At 45.7% G+C, this 27,740-nt stretch overlaps 1 protein-coding gene and 1 pseudogene across 4 annotated transcripts in view; one reads left to right on the top strand and one right to left on the bottom strand.

Annotated features, from left to right (window-relative positions):
* The window catches only part of LOC135913489 (hemicentin-1-like), a 708,068-nt gene that overhangs the window by 353,403 nt on the left and 326,925 nt on the right, over window positions 1–27,740 (bottom strand). For all 4 annotated transcript variants that reach the window (XM_065446058.2, XM_065446055.2, XM_065446056.2 and 1 more), the window contains exons 8-9: window positions 18,344–18,416; window positions 12,110–12,254 (exon numbers count right to left, since the gene is read on the bottom strand). In XM_065446058.2, coding sequence (XP_065302130.1) covers window positions 12,110–12,254; window positions 18,344–18,416 — 218 coding nt within the window. The remainder of the gene's footprint in view (window positions 1–12,109; window positions 12,255–18,343; window positions 18,417–27,740) is intronic.
* On the top strand, window positions 18,929–19,102 carry LOC135913496 (U2 spliceosomal RNA; annotated as a pseudogene).

Genomic DNA, 27,740 nt, shown 5'->3' with positions numbered 1-27,740 from the left:
GCGTACAGGTGACCGACGGACGGAAGGACAGACGGACGGACGGACGGACAGACGAATCCGCTAACCATATAGAGTTTCGCTGTAAAAAGAATGAAAGAAGACCTGCTTCTGAGTACAAACCTTGGGCCGTATTCTGAAACTATCACTCCGGCGATAGTAGCGCCTCGGTGATAGTCACGTTCAGTAAATTAACCGGCCGCTAACCCGTGACGACAGCACGTACTACCAATGCGCGCTCTCGAACGCTTGACAACGCACGAGAGAGCGCACCCTGCGAGTGCAGAGTGGCTCGGGTGTGTTGTTTTCGAGTGCTATGGCCGCAATACGGATTCTGCGCACTGGCTACGTTTGGCTATGGCCACTCTAGGTAAAATAAATTGAAAAGGGAAAGTGTGAAATGTTTAATTTTAATGAATAAATTGCGCTACAACTCACGTGGTTGCGAAAAACATTTTAGATGATATTATAAAGCGACGCACTGTTTCTACGTCTGTTTGTCAGCCATCGTGCACTGCGAGAGCGGCAACGTCTGACTAGTTTCTACTATACACAGCACCACCAAGCGGCCACCACCAACCACGCGAGCCGCACGTTCTACGTGGTGCCGCTGCCTGCTGTTCCAAGATACTGTCGTCGAAAATTGTCACTTACACGAGGCAAGACAATGCACTAGCCGATCAACAGTCAACAAATATCACTGCACAAGGCTACGTGCAAACTGCCATGCAAAAATACCATAACCTACGAACTCGCTGTTCCTTACTACACTACATCGATAACCGACCACGAAAAGAAGCGTTCGTTTACTTAATATATGTCGGGAACACCCAATAACAGCGTGACGTCAAATTCACGTAGGCCGAAACTACTATGTGGCGCTATTTATTTTCCGGTTTCGCTAAAACAGACAATCAGCGCACGACGTTGGCGGAGGCGGGGTCAACGCGATAGTATTGCCGAAGTGGATCGTTTCAGAATACGGCCCCTTGATGACCCAGCGGGGTTCGGTGGCGTTCATCATCTTCTATGATAACATTAAGACCGGCAAACTGTCGCCCTAAAGCGACTCGTATTCCTCGATTTTTTCGCAAAATACAAGTGCGACACTGAAGAACGTTGTTGGGTTTCACACGAAGATTCCGGAAGGCAGACGAACGTTTTCGTTGTTGTTATTGGTTTCTGTGCTGCAGAGATAAAGGCTCTCGCTTATGTTCGGCAGCCTTACTATAGCATTTTGCAGTTCCGGCTGACACCAGTGCTTCTGTGGCTGAACGGAAAGGATGGTTTTCAATGTGGTTTTGCGACGCGCTTTCCATTGAGTGGCGCAATACCACCTTTACCAAAGAAACCTATTTGAAAGAGGGGCTACTGCAATGGATAGCCGGCAATGAAACCCCAATTTAGAGATCATTATCCTGCAGTGTTTGTGAACTGGGCGACCTACCCTTTGTTGAATACTATAAGATGGCTTTGGCAATCTCGGGCATCCAGGGCGTAAAATTCCCAAAATCGCATTGGAGCAGAAGGTCAGCAAATTCATAGAAAACTGATGTATTTTATTGATGTATTGTAACTGATGTGTTCCTACAGGACATTCTTGGACGTGTGTCGTTCATTTCAGTACAATATGTGGGAGCATGAAGGAGAAATCTGGGTGCTCATCGTCGATATATTAGTGCATGCGTCATTGAGGGGGTTGAACTATATAGCGCCATACGTTTACTTCACACTGCGGTTCCTTATGTCTTGCAAAAGGTCTGATCCCTCCGATGGTATAACCTAATGCGTTACTACGTGTGCAGCAGGCTTTCGCCTTCGCGTGTTATAGGAGTGTAACCCGCGGCCGAACTATTGATCACATAGGGATCTATAACATTTTCCCAATGCAAGACACACGGGCGTCTTTTGCATTTGGAGCACGTTATTTTGCAAGCAGCGAATAACTTCGTGCGACTGAATTAAGTGTCATTTGGAGGGCTAGACAGACTGCACTGTTCCGAAAAAACAGACTTGGCGAAAAAATCCAGAGGAGATTCTGCCCCCCAAGTTAGCCGTCCGGCTCAAGTTTAGTAGATACCAATATGCCCAGGACAATTAGCGGACAATGCGTGGACCACTTGGGCCTGTGAAATTAGGGAGGTTTTACAGTACTCGTTTTCGCCGCATTTCATACGTTATTGGAAGAAGATAATGGCTTCCCCGTGTTTACGGTGAGCTAAACAAGACACTTCGTTTATAATTGGTGACAGTAAGGGGAAGGTTATGGGGGATATGGCGAAGCTCGAAGTGTGTGGCTTCATTACAGCTGTTGCAATGAATTACGTATGCAACATCTCCAGGGAGAGGCACTGCGACCTGTGTTTTATAAACGACACAGAATTTGTGCCAATGTTCTGAGAGAATTACAACATGCAACCATTAAGACCAAATGTAGTCAAACAGTGGGAACTTTGTGGCCAATGTGCATGCGAAGTTTTAAATGTGTGTGTGTGTGTGTGTGTGTGTGTGTGTGTGTGTGTGTGTGTGTGTGTGTGTGTGTGTGTGCGTGTGTGCGTGCGTGCGTGCGTGTGCGTGTGTACATAAGTTACTGCTTGTATAACATTACTTCAGTAAGTACTCGAACGCATTCGACCGTTCTCCGCTCCATTTTCCTGTTTACTAGGGGGGGGGGGGGCGCTGTACGTGACACTGTGGTCCCATTCGGTGTAAATGGGGGCCATGTCCATGTTAATGGTGGTGTGAGGGGGAATTTCAATATTTCCTCATTGTAAAAAATCATTGCATGCATTCGATTGATATTAGGAGGAAAAAAATGAAGCTGGACAGGTCATGTAATGCGCAGGGCAGGTAACCGGGGTTTATTAGTGATAGAGAATAGGTCTCCAGGGAAGGGAAACGCCGTCAAGGAATGCAAAATCTTCGGTGATACAATTTCGAAATAGCTAGGGCAAAACAGGAGCAACTGGAGACCGCGGGGAAAACCATTCGTCCTGCAGCAGATATAACAATAGAATTATTATTATTATTATTATTATTATTATTATTATTATTATTATTATTATTATTATTATTATTATTATTATTATTATGGTGATGGTAATTATGGTTGCATATATTTGCTGGATACTAAAACATACCTATTATCTTGCGTTCCGCAGTGGAGGTTGCATGTTTTCATGATCTCCTCGGTTAACTGCTTAAATAAAGGACAGGTGATGTGTAGAGTGTGTGGCGCAATTACGCTTTTGCAGCAAAATACGAATTGACAACCTCCGGAGCGCTATAAGTGTATTTTATAGACGTCGCCGTAATTAGGCCGCTGTCCTGTGAGAACTATAACAGCCACCGACTACAACTCCGTGAAGATGCATGGGGGGATTACAATATGGCCATTGTGCCTGCGAAAGTCAGCGTGGTGATAAATTACAGTGTTTGTAACAAAATATTCAACAGCTGGTCTTAAGTGTTATACGGCCCTATTTGCTATTTCCTAGAGATAGAATTTAAAAAAGAAGTTTAATGATATGAAATGCAGAGAGGAATCGATTCGTTTTCATACGTAAATGCATAGAAAGAATGTCAGGTACTGAAACTATATCATATTCATCATTGTGTTTCATGCGATCAAAAAGAAGGATATCCAACGAGCTAAAAATAAAATCGAAGCCCTTTTCTTAAAGAAAGATGGTTGAAAGCGAAGCTTTGCTACAATGCACACTGAATCAGTCAAAGTCCAAAGGCAATGACCGCGCAACGAAACCAAGAAATTGTGAGCGACCCGATGCTATGCATATGTGATTTGATTGCTTGTTTACATTGTATTTTCCAGATCCTAAGACGAGCCTGTGTTCGCGTGCACTTGCTTTCTCCAATAAGCAGGGAAACTCAGTTAATTGCGACAGGGGTGGCGTCATGTCTAGCCGACGTAACTTGCGCTTTCAGTGAACTTTGTGCGCATACGCTACTCTAGCTGAGCTCGTTGCTTCGCGCCGTTATCAGGCACTAACTGGCCGGCCAGTCGATGCTGGCGCGGTACTGCGAATGTGGTGGTGGTGGTAACAACTTTATTGAGACTCTGCTCAGTTATGATCTGGCAGGCCCGAGTCCTAGAATGGCCCCTCACGAGGAGTGACCCTTTCGGCCCAGGCAACGAGGGCTTTTTGTACTTTTTCGTCCGGCGTTCTGAGCAGCTCTTCCCACGTCTGTTGTGAGGGAGCTGGCAGGAGCGACCTGGGAGGGGCTAAGCCCTCGCACCCCCAAAGAATGTGTTTTTGGGTAGCCAATGTTTGGTTTGTGCAATTTTGACATATTGGGTTCCATTGCCAGTTCGTAATTATGGCTAGCCAATGTGGGCTGGGGAACGATTTAGTTTGGATTCGAGGCAGGATCGAGGCTTGCGCTCGCGTGAGGCTTGCGTTTGGAGGCCGGTAGATTCGCCTTTATTGCTTGTAATAGTTTGTTATTTCGTGGTATGTCGTCGGTGCCTCATCCAAGGGATCCGAGTCTGAGGGGCACATCTCCCGGTTGATTAGACCTCGGGCTACCCAGTGCGTCTCCTCATTCCCTTGATTCCCCGAATGGGCAGGGACCCATACGAGTTCAACAGTGTTTTCATTATTAAAGTCCCGTAGGACTCGCGCTGCACAGACGCCTATGCTGCCTCTCGAAAAGTTGACTATTGCCCTTTTGGAGTCGCTTATGATAGTTTGCACGGAGGGATTCATGATGGCCAAAGCAATGGCAGTCTCTTCCGCTTCCACGGTGGACGCTGTTTTTATGGTCGCGGCGTTGAGGATACTTCCCTCTCCGGTCACGACGCTCACTACGTAAGTTTGGTGATTTTGCTTTGCTGTATCGACATAAGCGGTGTGCTGGTTGCTTTGGTACCTTTCTTGAAGGGCCTTGGCTCTGGCAGACCGCCTCTTGTCGTGTGTCCCAGAGAGCATGTTCTTGGGTAACGGTTTTATAACCAAATGGCTTTTGACCGCACCGAGTAATGTTGTTCTTCCTGCTGAATTCGTAACGGGATTCAGCCCGAGTTTACTTAGAATAACCCTGCCAGTTGCGGTGCGGGAGAGTCGTTCACGTTGGGCTGTTTTAGGGGCCTCCGCGAGTTCGTCTAGGGTATTGTATATACCTAGCTCAAGTAATCGTTCAGTGTTCGCATACCTCGGAAGACCAAGGGCAGCTTTATGAGCTGTGCGAATGACGCTGTTAACCTTTTCCTTGTCAGAAAGGTGTAGGTGGTAGTAAGGGAAGGAATACACGACGCGACTGATCAAGAAAGCCTGCGTCAAATGGCAGATATCAGCCTCCTTCATACGGCGGTGTCGTGTGGCTACTCGTCTGATTAGGCCACATATTTGGCGGGCTGTCGTCCGTACGTAATCGGACAATCGCCTCAGAATTATGGGTGTTATGTTGAATTAACATGCCCAGGACTCTTATAGTCAGTACGGGCGGAACTGGGCCGTCTTCCATACTGACTCGTATAGGGGAGGTGGCGTCCCTTTCGGTGGCGTGTTTGGTTTATTTATCACGGATGACGAGAATCTCCGATTTTGTCGGCGAGCACGCTAGACCATTCTGTCGCACAAAATTTTGTACGGTATCCGCGGCCGCTTGTAATGCTTCCGTGATTTCTCCATCGGAACCGCTATTTGTCCAGATGGTGATATCATCGGCATAAATGGAGTGTTTGATATGCGGGATCCTTTCCAGTAATGGAGGCAGGTTTCGCATGGTCACATTGAAAAGTAAACTGTAGTGTTCTACGCAGGTGTGTAAGTTAGCTTTAACTTAACTTTGTGTAAGTTAGCTGCAGTGGGTTTTCTGCGCACTGTGAGACGTAGACGTAGGGAGACATAGTGAGACGTGGAAAGCGTCACTTTAAAATGCTGTTAAAGTACCTGTTGAACCGTTCGGCAATATCTTGTTTCTCGGCGACAAGATTTCCGTCATGCGCGATCTGGTCGAATGATATGCATTTTCTGCTAAAAAAGCCCCAAAACTTCTTGGGAGCAGTCCGAATGAAGTTCGGCCTAGTGTGCTGAAAATGGCGCAGCTTGGCATTGCTGACTACTAGGTTTAATTTTCTTTGAAAGGTAGCAACTGTGACACGAGAAATACCTTGTCGTCTTGAGCACGTGACTCTCCTTTTTATGTGAAAGATTTCGAGCGTCATCGGAGTAACTTTAGACGTTTTATTAGATTTTAGGGACGAAGTTATTGATGCAGTAAGTACAAATATTTTTAATCTCGTTCCAAAGCTTAACAAAGTCATGCCCTTTGAAGCTACTAAGATGCAAGTTCAAATAGTCAAGTACGCTTTAGTCCCTCCCACGTGGGAAATCTTTGAAAGTAACAACGTTGCATTTAGTTCGGCATGGTTGAAGAGATGGTTTTAGTTGTCGCGATAGGCCTATATTTTTGGTCAGAAAACTTGGACAGCAGGAAAGAAAACTGGGGCGTGACCATTGCAGGAACGATTATTATCACTTTGGTACCGGCTCAGCTGAATATAGAGATTCAGCTCTGGTTTTCGGTCCAATACGGGCTCGGCACGCTGATCTGTACTACCGCTGGATGTCCCAGTCACCGGCTCTTTTGTGTAGGGAATTATGCAAAGAAACAAGAAATGGTGTCTAAATATATACCCCACAATACATGCCGTATAGCACGTTTCAGTCCATTATAAACAAAATTTGTGATACCATCGTATACGCGTAGTGCGCGCCGATGGACGCGCCACTCGTGGCGGCCTTGCGCAGAACACATGGGAGAGGAGCCAGCCGCGCGCCGTAGTTTGTTTTGTCGTTGATAGTGCTTCTCTGTCTTATTCACGTTTTCAGAGCGAAATAGGCAGCACCCTTCTCATGTTTGGTGTGGCCAAAGCTTCAAGGAATGTCAAAGAAAAATTGCTGCAGGGTTGGGGGCTCAAATACCGGCGAAAACGTGCCCGCGATACGGTTCTAATCATTCCCCACAAAGCCTCATGAGCGGGAGCAACGGTAGCAATGAATCGTCGCTTCGGCGGGAAATTTCTTGTTCTCATCCTTTCCTTTGTCGCGTCGGTGGTTTTTTTTCACACAATCATAGCAAGACGCATAATCGACGAAGTTCGTCTGCAGTGCAGCATGCGGTTTTAAAAGGCATTTCGTTAAAGTTCGGAATGCCGTTTGCCGCTTATATTGGAGACGTTTAGCTTGTACGCTATTCCGGTAAACGGGAGCGGTTTGGGCGGATTACCGGATGGTCGGGGCGTAAACGTTAGTGTTCCTGTATATGCTCCCGCAGGGAGCATATACAGGAACACTAGTAAACGTGAGCGGTGAAGCCGCCTGGTGTTGTAGAGCTCAACCAGACAAACGCATAGCTAAAACTGCAGTAACTCACCATATCCTGCTTCGCCACTCGTGCAAATTTTTGGCAGCGGCGTAATTGTGAACACGATTACGCCACTGTCGGAAATTTACGCCAGCAGCTAAGCAGAATACAGTAATTAGCTCTGTGTTTGTGTGGTTGAGCTTTGCGCCACCAGCTGGCGCCACCGATCGGGCCGCTCACCTTTACGCCTCCGCTAAACCGGAAAACCGCCCGCGCTTGCCCGGATACCGGACTCGCTAAAGGTCTCTATTGTTTTCCGCTTTTTTACCGCGTTGCGCTAGCTAGGCAGCACGACTGCAAGAGCGCATCGTGTTGTATGGTAAAGCTACTGAATTTTGCAAGCACTGAAATTGTTGGTTTTATATGGCCCGATAAATCATCGCACCAGCTGTCGCGCACTTCATGTTCTTACATCTATTTTATGCGTGGCTTCGCAAATGTTTAACTGTTGCTAGTTGCTTCATGCATAACTCTTGTTGATTCTTTTTAGCTGCGAGGTCTTCACCCTCCCTCATTTGTAAAGGGTATAAATCACACCATGTCTTATCGGAATGATACCAAGCAAGTGCTTCTTTAACAGATTTATTCTTTTCGCCCGAGGGCATCTTATTTATTGTGTTTTTTTTTGGAAATGTGTTTAAAAAATAGGTAGTTCAGGGGGCGAGAATGGCTAATAGTTGCTTCATGTGGTATTTTTGTTCCATCTTTCGCTGTAAAGTTCGCGTCACGTTTGGGAAGTCATCACACTTCGATGCTGTCTGGGCAGACTTAACACGCCGAGTGATTTGTTTGTTTCACAACGTAGTCCCTTCTTTCATGTGAATTTTGTACTCAACTGAATTCTTTCTTATCATTCTTACGCCGCAGAGGACTAAACCTAGCTTTGCTGTCAGCACTCATGTACTTTCACTGACGCTGCTCTGCCTTTATATATCTCGTGTGGCCCCTCTCTCTACCAACATTAAAAAAAGAAGTACTGAAAAGTTAGTCAGACTTCAGCTTTGTACGTTTCCAAGTAGCTCCCTTGGGGAATATAAAATTGCAAGAAATGCAGCGGAAACGGCAGTTCATCGGCGTATGCAGCAGCATTGCATCGGCGGTACAGCGCTAACACGCGCTTTTATTAGCCCGTGCGTTTGGTCTCTTCGTTGAATATTGTACGCGTTTTCATAAATAAATTCGCGATCACTATTCTTTAGGTGACTTTGACTGCACTTATTCGGCAATTTCACATGTATTCATCGGTAGAAAAATCACAACGGCATATGAAGACATCGCACCGTGCACTAACGACGATTGCTTATTATTGAGGTACAGAAGCAGCATTACGGCAATGGTAGAATTAAAAAAAAAAACGATCGAGACAACACATTGCTCAACAAAACAAACAATCGGCTAGTTAACATGAGCTCCACTCCATGCAAATGGGGTTCATGGCGTTTGTCTGCGGGACGCACCTGGCACGTATGTGGACCACGGTGTCCCAAACACCGGTAACATCGTGTTCAAACCCACTCTCACAGAGGTCAGCGTCTTCCCTACAGCTGTCAAACAGTCTGGGGCCCGAACAAAGGAGAAATCACAGCCGCGAACTTCAGCCATCCTTCCTGCAAAGGGTTGTCGTCTGCTACCGCTCCCGCGCGTACTGTAGGACGCGCCCGCTAGGTGGCAATCAGTGGCACCTGTATAGGCGGTGCACGAGGCGTATAGCTTTTACTCTTGCACCGTTTAGTACATGGACTCTGGTAACCTCATACCTATGTGTGACTACTTTCCTCATTTCGATACGCCACGCAAGCGGACGCTGCTTCCCAAATTAATTCGTTTTTTCATCAATTCAGTAAGTGCCCGGTGGGCACTGCAGAAGGTTAACGTTCACTTGTCTACAGACATTACAGTCCTAAGCATGCATAATCACACGCATGTACCAAACGCAAGTATAGTTATTCACCTATTCCAGTCACTTACTGGACATGCGTCTGTTAATTTAACAGATAAAAATGCTTACATCTTCAAATTGAACGCGCACAAAATTAGCGCGGAAACGGCGCAAATTATTCCAAGAAAGCGCACACAGGGAAAAAGGAGAGAGCGAGAACGAACGTCAGACGACGTAGATGCCTCGCAGCAGCCGGTTAGTGCAACTAAAATTGGGTGGCGCCACCGGCGCGCCGCGCGCTTGGAAATATCCGCTGCCTCGGGCGAGAAAACGAATGTGTCATTGCTCCGCCACGAAAGCGCAGCCAGCGGCTTCGCCTAGCGCCGTTTGCTGAACGCTGGCGGGCGATGAGGAACCTTCTTCTGCGCAATGTGGAACTTGAGAGGTAATCCCTGTGTTGTGGTCGGATGCAAGAAATGTGGTGGAGACATTAAGCAGTGGAACACGTCGGTGTGCGAAATGCATGCGCCGCAGTTGCATCAGGACTGCCCATGCCCCACGAGTCCATTTCTGCGCGGGTTTCCCACCTCGGTAGATTGTCTAGACCCGATACGTCCCAGTGATAGGGTCGCGACTGCGAAGCTGCGCTGTGTTCCATAACACAAGGTTCGGTGAGCAATCGCCTCACGTTGTTGATAAGCTGGTTATAGACCTCAGACTCTGCCCAGGCGGCGCTGCGGAAAAACCCGTCACCAGTGCCCCTATCGCAGCTTTGGCACGAACTGAGTAGTGCAAGGAGAGCTGTCGGCAAGCGAAGGTGCATAGGCCACAATGGACCCTCCTCTTTCGGTTCTGTTGAGTCGCGGTTTCCTAAAAATCAAGGACTTGGAAAGATTCTTCCGCCCATCCACGCTACGGAAAGGAAGCGCAGCAGGGCCAAGTACGTGTACAATATAAAATAAAGTCTCAAGTGTTATTTCGGCGCGCTGCAACTCGCAAGTACAGAGAGCATCAGGTTTGTCTATAGGCACATCAGCACAAAATCTAAGCATTTCCAATTGGTTCATATTGAATATGTCCTGAACACAAGACTTAAGTATCTCCTATATTTTTATGTATTTTATAGTAATGTTTGGTCTCGCAATTATTTACAGAGTAAATCTTTTCATGGCCTTTTCCAGGATAGCAAACAGAAAACGTTTTCCAAGGCAGCCAACAGCGTGCGATCATAACGAAAGTAAGCTTCCTACACTGCCTATGCGCTGCATCTTTCTTTCTCGCAGGAGCTACAGCATCGCTCAGTACCTTAATTTGAACTTTTCGCCGACCCCTCGAGCAACAAGCGCGCAGAAAGAAATGTAAATAAACGCAAAATATTTTTCTATACACATGTGCATTACTTCGCAAGTACACATCCAGTGCTGCTACAGCAACATTATTGCTCACATTTGAAAAACGCAGTCGAACAGGCTGAGCACAGTGCGAAGCGTGCTTGTTGTATCTGCGCAGAACATACAAAATACCGAAAGTAGAAATGAGCTCGCGATACAACGATGCTCTAGAACAGGATTTTCAATTCATAAACGAACCAAAATGTTTGGTTAAGCTGACCTGCCAAATCTCTCCGTTCCACTTCTTGAGTCAAGCGGAGGCGGACGCCTGTTAACCATTGTCTGTTAACCATTGTCTGCGAACCATCCTGTGTATGTGCCATCGATATTTCCACCTGTTAACGGACACGCATTTATGGCATTTATGCATTTGGCATTTAGACACTCCATGGCATTTATAGAGGTCCTGCGGCTAAACTTCGTGGAAGTAATGACACCTGTTGATGGAATCCACGTAGCTATGGCAGATAATTCAGTTCTTGTTAAGTCTTCAGTGCATATATGTGACTACGTTTTGTGTGGCAGCAGGAGATGGTGTTCCAGCCTGATAAAAACGCCCGAGACATAAAAAATTTATCAAGAACCCTCGGGTCAGTGATCACTGGCGTCTGCGTGTGCATTTTCGTATATAGGCCACAGTCGGCAATACTGCGGCGCGCGAGGTTGACGTTGTGTGCAGCGTAATAAAGTCGTTTTGTAAAAGGTTGCGTGTCCGCTTTGAGTGCACCAGCCACTGTTGCGGCAGATGTGCTCAGAGCCAGAGGAATCGCTGAAGCCAGCACATTTTGTTACATCACATATTTTAGAAGCAGCGCTGCGTATCATCGCACCGTTCCTAGCGTTTTGATGAAGCAGTGCAATAAAATTGCGCTCCGAAATCCCCGGATGATTTTCAGCGTAAGCGAATAACCGAATGCTTCGAGAAAGCTATCGGCTTCTGCGAGCAGCACGATCGGCTTTTTGTTCATGTACTGTGCAGCCATGGCACAAGTGCCAGACGGTTTGCGAAACTTACGAATTGTGTGCATGCATGACAGAAATGAATTTTTTAAAAAACACTTATGGGCGAAATACTGAAAGAAATTAGGCGAGAAGTGTTCCTTCGTAAAATACCATCATATGCTGCGCTCGTGTAAAGCACAGTGTAAAAAAAGATCTACAAAACCTTAGAAGACTGAATTTTAATACAAATTAACTAGCTTGGTCATTGGTGCTCACTTGAAACACGCTTGCATTAAAAATATGAAAAAAAAAGAAATTGCCAATACGGGAACAGCAGTATCAGACACAATTGCATTGCGACAAAAATGGCGTCTTTCAGAGGAAAAGTTTGGGCTAAATCAATAATGTTGTTTTGTTTCCCTTTCCCGGTGCGTAGAACACATTTGCTAAGTCGCGCGCAAACCAGTATCATATTCTGCTGGAATGCAGAGACAGCAATGCCGAGGCTTACCGGAAGTGCTGTGGACCATCCAGTGGACTGCCATCCTTGAGCCAATGTACCACTGCAGGCAAGAGTGAGTGGAGGGAGCAACGAAGCGTGACGTTCCCCCCGGCTACGGCGAGAACCTTCTGGCGGGTAGCTACCTCTGGAACGTCTTAAGGGGGAAAGAAGCGTTTACGCATGAGCGTGATATCGCCTTTGGCCCAAATTTCCAACCAATCCAACAAGACTGGTATCCTCGGTGAATGATGTAGTTAATATCAATCAATCAATCAATCAATCAATCAATCAATCAATCAATAAACAATCAAAGTGTTTGTTAAAGTACCCAGGAACAACCTCGAGCATCTTGGTGCTGGCGCACTCGGCAAAACGATGCACAAGATAAGCAGCGCAAGCCCCCACACATATACACACGTACACACGCACGCGCATACACACAAAAAAAAACATCAATTTCACGAATACAGATTTTAACACAGCATAAAATGTGTACACGAAGAGAATAGAAAGCAAAAGTGAAGAAACAGAAAATGATTATAGAATGACGGAACACACAACAGATATAAGAGTTTTTGTTCAGTCATTGAAATTCATCTGCAACTCCTTTCTGGAAGATGTTAAAATTAGGTACGAAGATATCCAGGCACTCAGAATGGGCGCTATATGTCGCCTGCAGTCTAAATACAGGGTAAAAAAAATGGAATGCTGAAAGGCTCGCTGTTTTCTTGTGCTTTTTTTCGGAATGTGAAAGCGCGCATTAGAAAGCAAGTGCGAGTGGCAGATTTTTCCGCGTATTAATTCGCAGAGAAAAAGAACATCCGATTTGTTGCGTCTAGAGGTGACGGTAGGTAATGCGAGAGTCTCTGTTAGCTCTACGGAGATGGGAGGCTTTTGACAGAATTGATGTTGAAATATAGACGTGATCTTTTTTTGCACAGTTTCGAGAAGTTCACAATTTGACCTACAAGTACCGCCCCAAACGACGGAGGCGTACTTAGAACTGGAAGGCATACGATCTCATATAAAGTTACAAATGGCCCAGGTTGTTTGAAGTCTCCCGTCACCCGACATACTGTCCCGAGCGTTCGAAGCGCCCGCTGCCTCGTCTGTTGAGCATGGGGCGAGAAACTCAAAGAGCTATCGAAGTACACTCCAAGGTCCTTCGTTATCCGAGATCTTGGCAGGAGAACGTCTTTAACGCTATATAGGGAGGTCTTGTTAGTCTTCCACGTGACGCTTCCAATTTTCGATGTTGCTATGTTTATGACCAGATTGTTTCCACCGCACGATGACGAAAAATTCGCAATGTCCATCTGAATAGCGGTGCAATCATTAACATATTTTACCACTTCGAAAAATTTCGCGTCATCAGCATATAACAAAATTGACGAGTTTGGAATGTGTTTGACTTTAAAGCAGAATTAAAAATACATGTCAGCAGATGGAACAAGCAAGACCACGTACGTCTTAATCAAAGCAAGCGTAATGTCATCAGGATCACACGAAAAAGACGGTGTTTAGCGTTTGATGCTCTTAAAAACAACTTCTTCTGTCACCGATCGACTTGAGTCCAGAGGAGGGTGATTGGAAATCTCACTAACTTCGTCACTGTGCCCTTCAGCGTACACAGACCCGAAGCGTATAGGGCGAAGGCGCCCGCGACATGTGGAACAGATTGACTGTAGCCACTAAGTAAAGGGATATCTTGTTTCGTATTGTTGGATGACTGCCCACGAACGTGTCTCCAGAAAGAGTTTGATTTTTTAGAACTACTAGCTTCCACATGTCCTATATGGATGGAATGATTACGCTTGTAAGGAAGCTCAGACAGTACCCTGTACGTTTTGAAACATATATACCAGTGTTCCTGATTCGTACGCTGTGACTTTCTATGAGCAGGGTCTTGAAGCTGTAAAGCTGTTTTCGGTTCAACAGAAAACCAATGGGGAAATCTAGAGCGTTTAGTACCCTTTAGTGGTGTAAAGTTCTTCATTCGATCATGAAGAATATTCGTGAACACTGTGATTTGGTCATTAACATCTCTTAGTTCTACGACTAAGGACTAGCCCGCATTATTAAGATAGTGGTAAAAACCAATGTAATATCCGCCTCAGAAATTAAAAGACCGAGGTGCTGCTATATCCTTTATTCTCCTGCTACCAGGTATGGCGAATTGTAAAAAAAAAAGATATGAAGCGGGGGATGATATTTATCGGGCATGACAAAGGGAAACCGCCACAGGGCACATTCACAGCTTCTGCGTTACTAAGGCATATGCCTAGTACATTGCCACAAGAGTTCAGAATATTGTTAAATTGGCACAGAAATGTAAAAGATATAAAATCAAGTAACGAGTTGCACTTGCCCCAATGATTAAAACGAACGGGTTGAAATTTTACCAGTTTGCCAGGAAATGCCAGCCGTACTGAAATTACAAATTATGAGTACTTGATGGATGACGCAGCTAAGCCTAACTGCAGAAATGCCGGCTTTTTGGCACAAGTTACAGGTAAATGCCTGCTCACCCGCCATCAGCAGCTGGAGGTCGTTGTCCGGCCACGCAACACACTTCGCGTGTGCACGGTCTCCGCAAGAAATCGAGTGAAATAATTGCCCTTTGCCGAAGAAAGGCCCGGAGCACAAAACACAGGTGTCCTTAAAATAATAATAATAATAATAATAATAATAATAATAATAATAATAATAATAATAATAATAATAATCAGTCACCCTAATGTTTGACTTAGGTGACTCTTGGTGGCACTCGAACCTGGTCTGAACCTATTCTGTAGTTCCCCCAGTACATCATTTGTTTCCGCCCATTTCGACAATTGTAATTTTATGGCCTGCGTTGCCATTCTGTATAGCACCGACATTATTATAACTGGTCTGTACGAGCTCGTCCTATCCTTGGGCGCTATAACGTAAAACTATTCCAAACTTTTCTATTCCAATTCTGCTATCAGCCCTCCACGATTGGTCAAAAACTTTTTTCGACCACCCCCCACTTCACCTGTCTGTCACGCGACGTCACGAAAACCGCAATACCTCCCCATCTGATATGATGTGTACACACTGGTTATGCATGATTTGACAGAAAAAAGAAAAACAGTTATTTCTGATTCGACCCCTTTTCGCCATTAGCCCTCGACTATTGATAAAAAGTTTTCCGGCTCCACCCACTTCACCTGCCTGTCACGCGACGTCACAAAACCGCACAAACTCACCGCGTCAAAGTGACGTGCACGCGATAAAGATGCATTAATATGCCGAATAAAACTGAATTTTCTTCGGAATAGCCGCAGGGTGCCCCATTCCGAAAGGAATAAAAGATGGCTACCGCCGATCGCTGAGACACTGGCTACTCGCACCTGCATGCCGGAGAGCGTGAGCGTATTTACGTATAATAAAACTTCTTCCGTGGCCGTGTAACGTTTTCGAGCACTTTCGGCACGTTTACCACCTCATTCTGCCAACTCTTCTTTGCTGAGTGTCAGTTTTAGCGTCATTCTTAAGCTTCCGTTGCATGCCGCCGCGATTTTAGACCAGCCACCACAAGCTAAGTACAGGAAAGCCGACCAATCGCAGACGCCGGCACCACCCTCTTTATCCGGTTATCGATTTTCAGTGCGCTGGCTCTACCCCAGCGGATCCCTCTCCACTTAAACGTTCTCCTCGCCTTTTGTCAGCCAATTAGATACGACAAGCCGCTCAGTGTGGGCAATGTTATTCGTTTTTCAAGCAAACAAAAGTGACCTCCTATGAACGAGGATAGTGTTTGATTGGTCTGTACAGACAACCCTGTGGGCGACCGCCCGGTGCTTGCGTCGGTGGTTACGCGAATTTGACGTGAGGAGATTGGAATAGAAACATATTGGAATAGTTCTACGTTATAGGGCCCCTTATACCATTTGCCTTTGTAAATGAGGTTCACCTTGCTTTCACGGCATCCAATTAGAATTTTCTTCTTTTTAATCACTTGTTCAATTAGTCAGCATTGCTCTTTGCAATTGCAGCATTGCAGTTAGTACCTTGCTCTTTGGACCGAGGTTTTTGATTAGCTGTAATTGGATTTCATCGGGTCCTGCGGCAGTTATTAGGGATATTTCCTTCGACTTTTTTTTGCGGTAAAAGTGTTCTATGGTTAGTTTCGATCTCTCATGCTTCCATGTTGACGCTGGATTTGTTTAGGTCTGAACTACGCTTTTTTTTTTACCGAAGTTAACCCTAACAGTGTCTCTGAGGTGCTGCGGCGCATCGTCTCCTTCGAAGATGTTACCGTATTCACCTCTTATACCCGTCTGCACATTTTCAATTGGAGCTCCGAGCGTTCTTACATGGTTCCAGGATCTTTCTGGTGCACCATTGTCTTTTTTGCAAATGGTATGCACCCAACGTTCACTTGTGCGTTTAATTTTCGCTGGCATGAGCTCACTCGCCACCCTTTTCTTTTCTCAGTATTTGTTCCGTCTAAGGAGCACCTCTTCTTCGTGTAATCCAAACTTCTTGGCTTCTAGATGATCCCTAGACGCTTGCTTATGCTATTCTATAGCTTGTTTTATTTCCCTGTTCCACCACTTACGTGGTTTCCTCTTTCCAATCCAACAGTATTTTTTTCTTGTCTGTCTTATCTCCTTCTGCATAACGACTACCAATTGCTTATATTCCTAAGCTGTTGTAGGAAACGCCTCCATTTTCTTTTCTATTTGCACAGAAGAAATCCCGGGTGGATGGATGGATTATATGAGCGTCCCCTCTGGAACAGGGTGATGGATTGCGCCACCCAGACCTTGTTATTATATTGCCTAATGGGCTACCTGTGTTAAAAAAGAAAAAAAAAACAGCGAATAATTCCCATAACGAAACTTTCTGAATCCCTATTGTGAACTTTGGTTTGGTACGCCGCCGTTGTTTGACGTTTCCCTACTTTTCTTTCACCAGTACTTACGCCAGCGCATCTTTTGCCACCTTCTGTACCTATGTGAAACTTTCGGAGAAGTTTCGTGACCAGAAAGAAAGTGTAGAAGATCCCGGCCTAATAATACGCTCAGCGTACGGCGAGCACTCACGGAGTCGCGTACAGCCCCTGCACTGGGCTGACCGATCAGCGCGTCCGTAGTTTGAGGTATGGACGGCAAGAACACATATGTCTTCTGTGACATAACAAGGAAACTGCGCACCACTTGGCGCGCGTTTTCAACGCTACATAATTAATTATATGTTACGTGTTCAACAAATTGAGCCTGATAGTGTTGATGTAGTAGGCAGTTCTCTAATAAAAGATGAAGAGAAACGCCACGTGAAGTTTATGACTCAGTTCTTTTTGAAATACCCTAATTACTGTGAACACATATCTGTTTTCGCATGAAAGAGATGAAGCATGTATTGTCGTTTCCGTCGATGTGAGGCTGAAGTGCGCTAGCTGAGCTAATTCAACCGTGCACTAACTTGTTTTTGTGCTGAGCTGTAAGCATAGTAGGTGACAGTTACGTTTGCAACCTTACGATGTTGAGAGGCGATTCATCTTTGCAAAAAAGTACTATCGTAAAAAAAAAAGGCATTTAGTCCAAGAAAGGCTTCTGGCTACGCGCTAAAATCACCCGTTATAAACATCGACTATAAACTATAACATAAACGTACGCACGAACGAACGGACGCAAGATGGGACTTCACCGCCTAAGCGGTGGAGCTGCACGATATATAAGGGACGCCGTAGTGGCGATTCCTGTATGAATCTTGAGGAAAGCTCTGAAAACGAGTGATATATTTTGCGTTCCATAGCAAATTATAAAAAAAGGAAAAAAAAACATCACGCCGCTCTTCTGTCTCATCGTCGCCACGCTGTGGCCTCCAAGTTTTCACATTATAGACCAAGCGATTAGCTACTGAGCATATTGACTGCTTTGCATGTGAGCCCTGTGACTTCTGAGAGACCAAGTTTCACTAACAGTATTGCCAAGCAACAAGTAAAACTCCGAAGGGTCTTGATTCTGGACTAATTGGTGCTGAATTAAAAAGCACATTGGGCGTCCCCGAGGATATGGGTAACACACAAGCCAGGAAGAGCAGTTTCGATGCCACCTAGATCATATCATCTATTTCAATATAGTCGCGCAGTTTTGCATGGTAGGCCCTTTCGCGAGCTCGCTACCATGACGCCATGGACGAACTCGTTTCTGTCAATAACAATTATTAGCAGGTCTGTTGACCTTGAGCTGATGCAAGGGAAGCAGATCTTACCTGGAGGCTCAGCCTTGATTGCCGTAGGAGTAAGCCGGTTAACAGGGTAGCCTGCCTTGTCCGTGCCGACAACCTAGGAGTAGAACAATAATATGCGAGGACATCACACTGACCCTTGTACCTACTAAAGTGTCCGGCGCGAAGGATTAAAGTTGGGCACTAGTCGGTGCGGTAACGCCTTCCGCGCCGAGCACAGACAGCCTGTCCATATTCGGTATCATTGTAACACCGTACGCCGGCGATCTGCACTTTGCATTCCCTGCAAAAAAAAGTCCTTTGGCCGCAACATTCATATGGGGACGCATTACCAGTGAAGCTGTTTAGGCTGCATACATGGTATGCATACACTGGCTGCATACATTATGAGGTCATGCATTCTTGTAATACGGCAACATTATGTCGACACATGCTCCGCCGCGGTCACCGCACTTCCCCTGCTCTCATTGTTAGTCAAACACAATTTAAAACAAATAAAGCGCATGAAGGACAACTTGCCACACTAAAGGCACTTGCTAATATGTATGTATATATATATATATATATATATATATATATATATATATATATATATATATATATATATATATATATATATATATATATATATATATATATATTGTTTATCCAAATTGATTTGGTTCTATTTGGACCGAATATATTAAACTTATTTTTGGCAGTTGGTGGAGCGCTTGAAGCTTGCTTCACCTCCGCCATGGGCCGGTCTGCTATTGCACTATCTCCTGGATAGACCCACTCATTCCTGTCCACGTACCGTGGTACGGACGTAAGCCGGCTAAGGTATCCCCCTCTCCCCCCATGAAAACGAATGCCCGGTATTTCACTATCTCCGCGATTGGCGCACACATTCCTGTCGCCTACAAGGACGTAAGCCGGCGAGGGTACCCCCCTAGGAATGCATGCGGGAGATGAATGTAGGAGCTAGAGGCAAACAGCTTCGTTGTATTACAACGGCTGGAACAAAACGTTCGCCAGCGAGCTTCAAGTGCTTCAATCGGAAAGGTGCCCTTTACCCATGTTAGAGGTGCAAAAGTTTCACACTTGTACTCTTGTACACTTGTTTCATCTGGTCTGTACGCAACATGATGCGACAAGCTATATAATTGCGCGTTCACTTCGTCTTTTCGCTATTTCAAGACTTTTAGTGTCTCATGAGCAAATACAACAGGGAAATACTATTAGAAACTTTATTGCAATGGAAAATATTTGAAGGAGTGGTGGTCGGAGCCTTTCAGTCCAGGGCCCCACTGGCCTCTGCCGCCTGCCTGACCTGGCTAATTAAGGACTTTTGTCCTGCCAGGTCGAAGCGGGCGAGCTGTGCCTTCCACTGCTCCATTGTGTTGCTGGTATTTCGCCTATGAGGGTGATTAGTGCACTCCCAGGTTACATGTATTAGGCTAGGCATGCCACCGCATCAAGGACAGTTGGCCCTATAACGAGTGGGATACATGGCGTTTAGCAATATTAAATGGGGGAATACCCCGGTCTGTATTTTACGCCAATCGGCAGGGGAGTCCTGCGCACGCTGACATTACAGAGCTTCCTCCAGCGTAGGAAGTCTGGAAAGCAAGTGGCTTTTTGTAAACCTCACCCTTATGGCTTTCAACATACTTCTGGTTTGCTACTTCGACATTCGGAATGGATGACCACTTTGGATATTTAACTTTTTATTTTGAGCATTTCTTCGCTTTCTGCACTGCAAGAACACCAATCAAGAGAGGAGTAAAGGTGCTGTATTAAACGTTACAAGACGGTCTTCTCACCTAAATTGTCATGCAAATTTTAATGTATTGCAATGATCAGCTTCACTCAGCCTATAATTTATACTATTGCCTTGTGTTCAGAACATTATCTGCAAAAAACAAAATGTTTGAGGTATCACAAATCATCATCGATGATGAGCCTTACGGTCCTTAAACCGTGCACCGTGTAAGATGTAATGTATCAAAAACGATTAAATGAAAATACGTGATACGATGAATTCGTTGGAACGAAAATAACCGAACTACTCTGAAGGAACGTTTTACAGCTAGCACGCAACACAGCTAAACCACGAAGAACAATGAAAAGAAATGACACTGTGATTATGGCTATGACTGTGACGCTCGGTGGTTGCACGAGAGCGGCAATATATCTATTTCTCGTAATATGTAAGTTTAGTGCGTGCTTACCAGGAACGCTATCAACGCTACAGCGGTCAACCATCTACCAAGCTCACACTTCACTTTGCGGAGGCTATTCACAACAAGAAATGCAAGGTTGATATAGGTTAATTGAGTTTTATCCAACTGGGCGAAAAAATTTTTCACAGCGCTCTCGAAGGGTTACACGGAGACCACTGGAGCAAGATATGCATTTATAAGTTGCAAGGTGCTAAAATGTAAACTGCATTTTTGGCAAGGTCGAAAAGGTTTACCATGTGTAAGATTTCTAAATAGAGAGCGTGAGAAGGAGAGAAGTGAAAAAGAAAAAGTGACCGACGATTACGATACTCCCTAATGCGGAATTTGATCGCAACTCTATACGTGTTTTGATTTCGCGAGATATCGACTGGCGCGGAGCAAAGAGTGCCGAAGGGAGCAAAGTGTGGCGCGCCTACCTCGCTAATCGGGAGATCGCGTGGGTGACGCGTGGTTCTTATTTATAACAGCCGCCGCAGAGAGACCTCCACTCATGCAGCGCTTTGTTTCTATAGAGACGACGCGCGCTACTCTGGCGCCATATCGTAGCCTTCGTTGTCGCACAGCACGTCTTGTGTGGCACTACAGTTTTCTTCTCACGCTTTCGTTCCACCAACGCCGAGAGCGGCCTTTCGCCTCTGCGAAGTCGTTCCACCAGTGTCAGTGGGGGCAACACCCAAGGGAGAAGTGGTTCGTGAGAAAGGAAAGGTTGACGCTATCTTCTGCAGCCCTTGAGAGAGCACGGTTCAGCGCGTCACATCAAGCCTTACTCGCAGTCGCTGACCATCGCCCTTTGCAAAAGCAGTGATCCCCGTCACACACGCTGGTGCCACGGACTGAGCCCAGCAGCTAACGCCGTGGACGAGCGTAGTCCTACCAACCTTACAGCCCCCTACTATCCCCCGCCTCGGAAGCGCAGATGATATCCCCCACGCGGCTGCTGATGCCTAGGCCCTCGGCAACTCTGCGCATGGCAACGCCGTCTGCCCTGCGCGCTCCTGCTCCGCTTTCCCGCCTCATGGTTCCGATTCAACCTACTCCTGGCGCTATTGCGTTTTAACGCGACCGCGTTAAGGAGCTCGTGTCGCAGAAAAGCCGGTGTCGTCGGCGTTGGTGTCAGCGTCGGTGTCGGCGTCGTCGGCTGTGAGCGATAGATCCCAGCAGGCACCTCATAAATAAAAAAACAACTTGCAAGATGGGCTGGGTGGGAATCGAACCAGGGTCTCCGGAGTGCGAGACGGAGACGCTACCACTCAGCCACGAGTTTTTTTTTTCTTTATTGTCACTCAGCCACGAGTTCGATGCTTCAAAGCGGTACAAACGCGTCTCTAGTGAATGCGGTGTTGCCTTAGAAACGAGCTGTTTCTAAGGCTCAGACGTGCGTCGCTTGCTCAGGCGCACATTTCGTTGCCGCGCCGAACGCGGCGCTGCTCGACGCTCACCGCGTCCGATGCGGGGCGCGTAGTCGCTGCGCCGTAGCGCACCGTCTTACACCCCTTGGCGGGTCGACGGGAACGCTGTCGCGTTCCACTCTTGAAGGCGAAGCTTAAGCGTCCTCCAATTTTCTTTCATCTCCCGCTGCGCTCCACGTTCGCCTTCATTCTTCGCGGCGCTCGTTCACTCGGTTACACCGACGCTCGCCGCAGGAATAAGCGCCTAAGAGCTGCGCTCTAAAACGATTTAAGGCTAACTATACTCGCGGACAACTTTCTGTCGCAATTAAAGGAAAGCTATGGGTGTGTGGCTGCTGCACATGTGTTGCCGCGCCAAGTAGTCTGGCAGCGTTTGACAAGGCTTTTGGTTGCTCGGAACAGACGCTGAATCGACGCACCTTTCACGCGCGACGGTTTTGCATTTCCCCAGACGGGGAAGGCAAAAGCCTCAAAATAAGTAAACCTTTGCACCCAGTGGTGTGTTCTGTCTTCTTTAACTTTTCCTAATAAGGTGTTTATGTTTATTCTTCACCATACTACACTACCGTGTATTAAAGCGTGGCACTCTTTTCAGAAGCGCTCCCACTTGTGCGCGATTTGCCTCCGTAGCCTTATCTTCATTGCCACAGAAACCTAGAACGACAGAAAGCTGAGCTAGTTGGTAAGGATTCATAATGCAAAATAGAAGTGAGGCGTGCAGACAGGACACAAGAGTAGAGAGGTGGACAACACGAACGCCGACTATCAACTGAAGGGAGCACAGAGGCGAAAAATGAAAGAAGACACAAAACTCATCTGCGCATGCTCAGGAATGGTAACACCACGTGTCAATCGGGTACACGTGCTGGTCTACGTGAGAGATAACTGTTAAGGCACTTAATCTCTTCCTTATGTAAAGTAATCGAAGGCTGACTCACGCACGCACTTCCACCATTATAGATATGCCATGCCTCTACCATAAGACGCGTATCTTCATTCTTATGCCTGTACAGTATCGCGCATTCATCTAACTCTGGCTTGCAGTTACAATCTCGGCAATGTAGCGAAAGATTAGAAGGCGATCCACCGGTTAACGACCTTTTATGCTCCATTAGCCTCTGATTGATACACCGTCCCGTTTGCCCTACGTAGAACTGGCCACAGCTAAGGGGAATTTGATAAACCACACCCATACGACATTCAGTAAAACTGTTGTTCTTATTGTGCTTCACTGGACAAATATCTGTTCGTTTTTTGCCTTTAACCCGCTCCTTTTTATTCTGTACGGCAGCGCATATCTTACCTAGCTTATTGGGAGCAGTGAAAGCAACATTAACATCATATCTACTAGCAACTTTTTTAAGCCTGTGCGACACTGAATGAATATACGGAATAGCCACTACTCTTTTTTTGCGATTACTGCTCTCTGTAATTACGTCCGTCCCTCTCGAAACCGACTTCTTTAGGCGCTCAGCTACAGTGGCCACCACTCCACTAGGATAACCTGCTTCTAATAGGCGCCGGACCTGCGCATTAAAACTGGCGCTCATTTTGTGCAAGCAAGATCTTGTGAGGGAAGACTTAAGGCACGACATGGCGATTCCGTTTTTTACTAATTTAGAATGCTTGGATTGAAAGTTTAGCAAAGGCTTCGAAGATCTTGGGGAGTACTGCCAACAAACATGATTTTGTTCGAAGATCAAGGAAATGTCAAGAAACTGAATTACGCGTCGCTGAGGTAATTCCTTGGTAAACGTTAATCCTCCTCCATAAAGTTTAAATTGCTCACTTACCGAGGTAGCAGCAGAGTCTAATTCTTCCCTATTGCAGAAAATCAGGTAATCATCAACGTAACGAAATATCTTGACAACGGTATCACCTAAGGCTTTCTCTAAGCAGTTGTCAACCTTACTCAGGTAAATGTTGCTAAGAATAGGGGCAACCTTTGAGCCAATGCAAATGCCTGATTTCTGCAGAAAAACGCCATCTCTCCACCCAATCAGCGTTGACTTCAAGTACATTGAAAGAATTTCTAGAAAAGCTCCCGTGGAAACACCGCATCTGTCAATAAAAGCCGACTCTTGCACTTGTTCTTTAATGCACTCATTTACGGAATTAAGCAACCCGTCATGCGGCAAGGAATAATACAGGTCTTCGATATCCATACTAAAAGCTGTACAATCACCCGGATTCTCCTCTCCTAAATAGTGAACTAGCGCCTGAGAATTACGTAGACAAAAGGGATCTGAAAAAATTAGTGAAGCTAGGCAGTTCTGTAGGTAACTAGCGACACAGACCTGCCACGTCCCTTTCTCTGACACTATAGCACGAAAAGGAATTTCTTGTTTATGGGTCTTGGCCGAGAAAAACAGTTCTAAGGTGAGGGATTTAGCTTTCTTGACATTACAAACAAGCTTATCAAGATTATGTCTTGACAAGAGGTCAACCGCACGTTGCTTAACTACCGAAGGCTTGAGTTTGACTGGTTGCAAATTCTTTTCTATGGCTGAAATCGCTTTTTTCTGAAAACACGTCATCTGGCATAATTACGAAATAACCTTCCTTGTCAGATATAACAGGTCTAAGTTTATGCTCCTACATAAACAGCATAAACTTAGACCTTAGAGCATAAACCTTAGAGCATAAACTTTAGACCTTAGAGCATAAACTTAGACCTGTAATATCTGAAAAGGAAGGTTATTTCGTAATTATGCCAGATGACGTGTTTTCAGAAAAAGCGATTTCAGCCATAGAAAAGAATTTGCAACCAGTCAAACTCAAGCCTTCGGTAGTTAAGCAACGTGCGGTTGACCTCTTGTCAAGACATAATCTTGATAGGCTTGTTTGTAATGTCAAGAAAGCTAAATCCCTCACCTTAGAACTGTTTTTCTCGGCCAAGACCCATAAACAAGAAATTCCTTTTCGTGCTATAGTGCCAGAGAAAGGGACGTGGCAGGTCTGTGTCGCTAGTTACCTACAGAACTGCCTAGCTTCACTAATTTTTTCAGATCCTTTTTGTCTACGTAATTCTCAGGCGCTAGTTCACTATTTAAGAGAGGAGAATCCGGGTGATTGTACAGCTTTTAGTATGGATATCGAAGACCTGTATTATTCCTTGCCGCATGACGGGTTGCTTAATTCCGTAAATGAGTGCATTAAAGAACAAGTGCAAGAGTCGGCTTTTATTGACAGATGCGATGTTTCCACGGGAGCTTTTCTAGAAATTCTTTCAATGTACTTGAAGTCGACGCTGATTGGGTGGAGAGATGGCGTTTTTCTGCAGAAATCAGGCATTTGCATTGGCTCAAATGTTGCCCCTATTCTTAGCAACATTTACCTGAGTAAGGTTGACAACTGCTTAGAGAAAGCCTTAGGTGATAGCGTTGTCAAGATATTTCGTTACGTTGATGATTACCTGATTTTCTGCAATAGGGAAGAATTAGACTCTGCTGCTACCTCGGTAAGTGAGCAATTTAAACTTTATGGGGGAGGATTAACGTTTACCAAGGAATTACCTCAGCGACGCGTAATTCAGTTTCTTGACATTTCCTTGATCTTCGAACAAAATCATGTTTGTTGGCAGTACTCCCCAAGATCTTCGACGCCGTTGCTAAACTTTCAATCCAAGCATTCTAAATTAGTAAAAAACGGAATCGCCATGTCGTGCCTTAAGTCTTCCCTCACAAGATCTTGCTTGCACAAAATGAGCGCCAGTTTTAATGCGCAGGTCCGGCGCCTATTAGAAGCAGGTTATCCTAGTGGAGTGGTGGCCACTGTAGCTGAGCGCCTAAAGAAGTCGGTTTCGAGAGGGACGGACGTAATTACAGAGAGCAGTAATCGCAAAAAAAGAGTAGTGGCTATTCCGTATATTCATTCAGTGTCGCACAGGCTTAAAAAAGTTGCTAGTAGATATGATGTTAATGTTGCTTTCACTGCTCCCAATGAGCTAGGTAAGATATGCGCTGCCGTACAGAATAAAAAGGAGCGGGTTAAAGGCAAAAAACGAACAGATATTTGTCCAGTGAAGCACAATAAGAACAACAGTTTTACTGAATGTCGTATGGGTGTGGTTTATCAAATTCCCCTTAGCTGTGGCCAGTTCTACGTAGGGCAAACGGGACGGTGTATCAATCAGAGGCTAATGGAGCATAAAAGGTCGTTAACCGGTGGATCGCCTTCTAATCTTTCGCTACATTGCCGAGATTGTAACTGCAAGCCAGAGTTAGATGAATGCGCGATACTGTACAGGCATAAGAATGAAGATACGCGTCTTATGGTAGAGGCATGGCATATCTATAATGGTGGAAGTGCGTGCGTGAGTCAGCCTTCGATTACTTTACATAAGGAAGAGATTAAGTGCCTTAACAGTTATCTCTCACGTAGACCAGCACGTGTACCCGATTGACACGTGGTGTTACCATTCCTGAGCATGCGCAGATGAGTTTTGTGTCTTCTTTCATTTTTCGCCTCTGTGCTCCCTTCAGTTGATAGTCGGCGTTCGTGTTGTCCACCTCTCTACTCTTGTGTCCTGTCTGCACGCCTCACTTCTATTTTGCATTATGCCACAGAAAGTTGTCTGGGAGTATAGTTGGCCACACTGCACGGAGGAAGAAGCTGACAATATACGTTGGCTATGATGAACAGTCAATATAACAGATTTTTTTTTACGTGAGTCGCTTGTGTTCTTTCCTTAGCTGGGGCTACTTAAGAAGTAAGTTTTTTGGTGTAGCGCAACTAAAGCACATAGTAGTGTGAGAAAGCAACACGCACGCACGCATGCACACACGCACACACAGAGTGATGTCTGTGTGTGTCTTTTTGTTTTTGGTGCTTCTCTGTACTATAGTGGCGCTACACCCGAAACCATTCATGATAATTGCCAAATCTGAACACCGATTACTAAGTAGGCTAGCTAGTTAGCAACTTGCCCATGATGCAGTGGTAATGCGAATACCTTATTGTTGTAAAATTGCGAAAAAGGCGTACTCAATTTTACAGGGAAGCATGCAGAAGCTAACAATAAAGTTCACACTGTATCGCCAGGCATTCTACACTGCGCAAACATAAAAATTGACAGAAATCTGCATAGTTGCACCATTTGACACTGCCAATAAGGGTGTCATTTATATATAGGGTAGCTCGCGGTCAATGTAGCGCTACAGAAACACCTAGAATACTAAACGAACTAGAATCTGAGAGAGAGAGAGAGAGAGAAGTCATAATGGAAAGGTAGGGAGACTAACCAGACTGAGCCCGGTAGGCTGCCCTACACTAGGGAAGGGGAAGGGGTATTGAAAGAGAAGGAAGAAAGAAGTTCACAATTTTCACTGTCACACACACAAGCGTTCATCGCTGAGTCAGTTACAGGAGGTCATACAGGCTGGTTCACTTCAATAAGCGCACCAGCGCCTTTGTGGTTTTGCACAGAGCAGACGTACGAGGCACGTGCCCAAGATCCTCTCCTCTGTGGAGGACCTGTCGTCTAAGTGTCCCAAAGCTGTCTCCAGGGCACTCCTCTCATCGTCGTATGTGGGACAGTCACACAGAATATGTTTGGTCATTTCTTCGACACCACATGTGCTGCAGTTGGCACTGTACGCCATTCCAATTGGGAATGAGTAGGCGTCTGCGAAAAAAAAAAAAACTCTTGCAGGCGGCACGGTGACGTCTCTTCTCATCGGTTATAATCAGGTAGAAGTTGTAATCTCATGTGCGGGTCCATGACATATATGCACCAGTGGGGAACTCCGGTGTGTTCCATTTACCTATGGGCAAGACCGCCGAGGT

The sequence above is a fragment of the Dermacentor albipictus genome, unplaced genomic scaffold, assembly GCF_038994185.2.
Source record: "Dermacentor albipictus isolate Rhodes 1998 colony unplaced genomic scaffold, USDA_Dalb.pri_finalv2 scaffold_14, whole genome shotgun sequence".
In the NCBI taxonomy this organism is placed as follows: domain Eukaryota; kingdom Metazoa; phylum Arthropoda; class Arachnida; order Ixodida; family Ixodidae; genus Dermacentor; species Dermacentor albipictus.
The sequence above is the reverse complement of the archived record's forward strand: the minus strand, read 5'-3'. Positions and strand labels throughout refer to the sequence as shown.